This window comes from Ipomoea triloba, chromosome 15 (assembly GCF_003576645.1).
Source record: "Ipomoea triloba cultivar NCNSP0323 chromosome 15, ASM357664v1".
In the NCBI taxonomy this organism is placed as follows: domain Eukaryota; kingdom Viridiplantae; phylum Streptophyta; class Magnoliopsida; order Solanales; family Convolvulaceae; genus Ipomoea; species Ipomoea triloba.
This window is the reverse complement of record NC_044930.1, coordinates 22,563,340-22,568,415: the sequence shown is the minus strand read 5'-3', so window position 1 is coordinate 22,568,415 and position 5,076 is coordinate 22,563,340. Positions and strand designations below refer to the sequence as shown.

At 31.9% G+C, this 5,076-nt stretch overlaps 1 protein-coding gene across 1 annotated transcript; it reads left to right on the top strand.

Moving 5' to 3' along the window:
• Positions 1–2,911: 2,911 nt before the first annotated feature.
• LOC116005887 lies at positions 2,912–3,824 on the top strand. Its single transcript, XM_031246121.1, has 2 exons — positions 2,912–3,247; positions 3,402–3,824. The coding sequence occupies exons 1-2, from the start codon at positions 2,912–2,914 to the stop codon at positions 3,822–3,824; spliced, it is 759 nt and encodes a 252-aa protein (XP_031101981.1).
• The last annotated feature ends 1,252 nt before the right edge of the window (positions 3,825–5,076 follow it).

Here is a 5,076-nt window from a genome sequence, read left to right as displayed (position 1 = left end):
TGTCCCAAAATGGTTGTCTGGTTCGTTTAACGAGGCTTAACTGAAGTAATTTGTAATCCAATTTTTCATAATATTAATTTTAGCATTAATATATAAAATTTATATATTTAGAAACTACATTAAAAATACTATTAAACACAAAAAATTAAATTTAAAAATAATAAAAAATTATTAAAGAAAATAAGCAAAGAAGAAAGAGTTGGTTTGACCAATGAATAGTAAATAGGGGGTAAAATGGGACAGAGGGAATATATATTAATACTTATTTATTATAATACATTTATAAATATTCGTATATAGCTACATAAATATTAGGGATAAAGTACAAATAAGCCACTGAACTATTTGGAAAACAACAATTAAGCTACCGAACTCAAATAACCTCCAAATAAGCCACTGAACCCGGTAAAAAAGAGCAATTAACATTTTTAATAGGTTACCTTCCAATTTTTGCTGACTGGATTGCCACATATTTATTTTATGTTATTTATTTATTTATTTATTTATTATTATTATTATTATTATTATTATTATTATTATCTACATGGATTATTTGTAAGGAAATTATCAAATTAAACATTCAAGCTCTAAATTTTCTCCATTTTTCACGGTATCAACAAGTCCACCGGTTAATGCTTCAGTCATCTCTAACCCTTATCATCAATGAAATCAAATAAACTCTGATCTTGTATTCATCAGGGAGATTGAGAAAAAAACGGTAAGAGAAAAGTCAAGAATAAGCTAGCTAGCTAAGCTAGCAAATATTGTGAATAATGCAGAAATTAAGCAAACGAAAAATGTATTATTAGAAATCTTGTATATCATTAGATCACATTCAATACTGCGGCACTCTCATGGGAAGAAGGGTCAGGGAGGGCAGGACAAAGACGGTAGGGTTAAAGAGGAGAAAGTTTAGAGCTTGGATATTTAATTTGATAATTTGCTTACAAATAATTCATGTAGATTATAAAAATAATGAAAAAATAAAATAAAATAAAATAAATATGTGGCAATCTAGTCAGCAAAAACTGGAATATAACCTATTAAAAATGTTAATTGCTCTTTTTTACCGGGTTTAGTGGCTTATTTGGAGGTTATTTGAGTTCGGTGGCTTAATTGCTGTTTTCCAAATAGTTCAGTGGCTTATTTGTACTTTATCCCTGGCCTAAATATTATTACTTATGTTACGTTGAACATTTGGTGTGGTTATTTAAATTTAAGAAAATGGTCAAATTACGTAGGCACGGGAAGGATGCATAAAATAACAATAACAATTAGACGTTTAAACTTTAAAAGTTTCAATTAAACACCTTAACTCGCTATTTTGATGCATATGAACCTATTACTGATAATCACCAATAATAAACTGGTAAATAGAGGTTGAAGTGTACATAGCAAAATAAATACTCCCTCTATCTCATTTTATGTGTCTGGTTCAGTTAACGAAACTTGACTAAAGTTATTTTTAATTTATTTTTCATAATATTAAGTTTAGTATTAATATACAAAATTTATATATTTACAAACTACAGTAAAAGTACTATTAAATACAAAAAAAAATCAAATTTAAAAACAAGTAAAAAATAATAAAGAAAATAAATATAGAAGAAAGAGTTGGTTTGACCAATGAATAGTAGGTAGGACAGATAAAATGGGATAGAAGGAGTATTAAATAATATTTATATTGAATTCAAATGAAATATTAAATATTTATATTATGATTTATTAAAACTTAAAAAATTTTAAAGTTTAAGGGCCTAATTGCTATTTCATTAATAGTTGGAGAATTTGTTTGACTATTTTTCTTTAAAATTTTTTACTTGATTTGATACGACTTTAACAAGACCCATTGTGGTAATTGGAAACCATTAGTTGAATTTAAGTCTCAAAACTATTTAAATCAATTCAAGCAAATGAACTACCACCAAGTACGAACAGGCTTCACTGAAGCAATATATCAGCCACTGATGGACGACGAATAGAATTTGGTCGCCGGGACCTAGGGGTAATGAGAAAATTTTAAAATATTTACTAATATTAGGTCAACTAACGGCTGATTAACGAACGTGGCTAGATGATTTTATTGACAAAATTTAAAACAATTGAATGATCATATTCGTTTAAATTAAAAATTATGAACTAAATTGACAGTTGTAAAATAATTAAGGGACCAAAATATTGAATTTTCCAATTAGATAAGTATTACGCTTTGATGTGAGTTCTAAGTGGTTAATTGTGTAATATTTTGAAAACGATGAAGCTGGTGTTCCTCAACGTTGCATGAGAATCCGCGACACCTCGGGATCACAATATATTCGCAATGCTATTGGCCAACTGGCGCCTTTGATACACAATTTCACATGCTTTTTCAACATTATTAATTAATGCAATCCCAAAACCATGAAGACTTGCATGGCCCTTTAATGTTTTTGCCTAGTGTTTTCCCACTTAATCCCCTACGCTTTTTAGATTATTATGTAAATCTAATTCTTAACCTTCGCTGATTAATTACATTACTCTGTGACGTTATAAGTATTCACGATTTGCATTCATTTTAAAAAAATAAAAAATGTGGTTGAAGTTTTACTCTGGCGTTTAACATTTATAGCATTGTATAGTTGTACAAGTTCATGCTTTATCTAACACTACACCACTATTTATTTCAAGATTCATGCAATTTACATATGAATATACCCAAATTAAAGCCATTACTCCACCTACCAAAATAATTAACCTATCTAGAAACTGCCCTATATAAAAATGCTCTCAACCATCATCAATCACCGTCATATCAATAACAATGGAAGCAATCACCATTGAAGACCTCCACTTGTTCCACACAATTGACAGAAGGGTTTTCTCTCGCCTTCTTATCAACCTCGCCCGCTGCCCCGCGGAATCTCTGCTAGTCATGGCTTTGTGGCTTTGGCTTGAAGACCTCCACTCCCAAAGCATCGTTGATAAAATGGTTGACTTTTCCGATTCCGTTGTGGATGCGTTGGCGAATGAAGCTGTCTTGTGTTTGAAATGGCTGGAGTCTAGATCCTCCGCCGGCGCCGGCGAGGACGACATGCCGTTGACGTCTGTGGTCACCGGGAGACCCATGACGTCCCACGGCTTTTACCCTAACAAGTTCGCCGCCATTAGTGGAATCAAGGCATTTCTTAACAAGGTTTGCGCCGTCGTGTTCGCTGATATCTTGCACCAGGTCATGTCGTCGGGGATAACTCTATCCCTATCCCAGCAGGTGGCTGATATTTTCTACAGTTATTTATATGTTCTAAATACATTCCTTAGACTAGTTTCTGTTGTAGCTTCTGCTACTTCTCTTTCATTGTACACTATTTTTATAGCCTATTCATTTGTTCATTAATTAACAAGACAGTTTTACTCCATAATAGGTAACTCCAGACTCACCTATCCCTATCCCGGGATTCCCCCACCCCATATTCGGCGCAATCAACGTTATCCCAAGAAGCCCGGATTTTGCTATCCCCAACGGCGGATTCTGGGGTTGGTCCACGGCCACCGAGGCCCCGGTGGACGACCGGACTATGTTCCTAACATTTTCCAGAGGGTATCCGGTGTCGGAGGAGGAAGTTAAGGAGTTGTTCAACTCTTACTACGGAGACTGTGTGGAGACGGTGAAAATGGTGCCGCCGATAAACGCGTCGGAACAATCGCTTTATGCCCGATTGGTGGTTCGCTCAGTTTCCACCATTGATCAAGTGTTGAGTAGAGGGTCGATCGCTAAATTCCGTGTTAACGGAAAACATGTTTGGGCTCGTAAGTATGAACGCAGAGATATGTATGTTGACAAATAGAATAATTATAGTAATTTCGGTGTAAAATCTAGTGTAACACAATATGTTTTGATTGATTAGTTGTCAAGTTAAAGAATTTAATTTGACTTGACGATCAATTGATCAGAATATATTATAGGTTAATTTTATCTAAAATTTGTGTAATATTAATCTGATAAATAAATTATATGAAATCTAATAAAAAAAAAAGTTCCCTAATTAGTACAATATAAATTCTAATCGAATTTATTTTAAGTATTAGCAAAAAGGCTAAAATCACAATAAATTGGAATAATTAATAGTGATATTTGCTCATTGTCCCCCACAAGACGAGCTAGGTGTAGGAAAAAATTTCTCATCCCTAACATAGCATTGGCTAGACATTCTTTGCTTGAGCTCCATTTATGTCCCTTAGGAGGCTTGTTCTCCAATCAGTGGACCGAATGAATTCTCACTCACCTCATATATCATGATGTGTGCAAATACTACCATATATTTGCTCATATATTATATTGTACGTATATATAGTCACGTAAACAAAAGTATTTGTATTGTAAACTTTACTCTCCTTAAACTTTATTCTTGTGAACAAATAATCATATAGAAAAGCATAAAAGTTTATGTCAAAATCGATTTCTAATAAGTAACAAGCATATGACCATCCTTAGCTTGAGGACCATGAATTTTTCGCGCCCACACACACACACACACACACACATATATATATATTCAAATGAGAATCACGGTTAACTTGAGAACTTGTGGACTAATCTGGGTTGTTTATTTAGAGCATCTCCAATTCTTCTGAATTAAATTTTACACCAAAATAAATATTCTTAGCATATTCTTACACCAAATTTTTTTCACCTCCAACTCATTTACACCAAACTTTATTCCTACACTAAAATAATTCATATTCTCATAAATTAAAAATTTATATTAATACTTTTGTTATTTTAAGATAGCATATGGTTTTAATTTAATGTAATTTAAACTTTAATTATGTTTTATGTAATTTAATTTTTAATTAATATATATTCAATATTAGTCTTGTTTTAATCGTTCTGATGAGATCTTTCAAATGATATAATTTATTTTTAATAATATATAATTTATTTTTAAATATTTAGCAAAATACGTAAATATATAAAAACAAAAAGAGCACAAAATAAATTATCAAAAAAACCAAGGGCAAAACAGGGGAAAAAGATTATCAAAGTTTTGTCGTTCATGAACATTACTGCGCCAAATATGACGCAGTACTATTTACCAA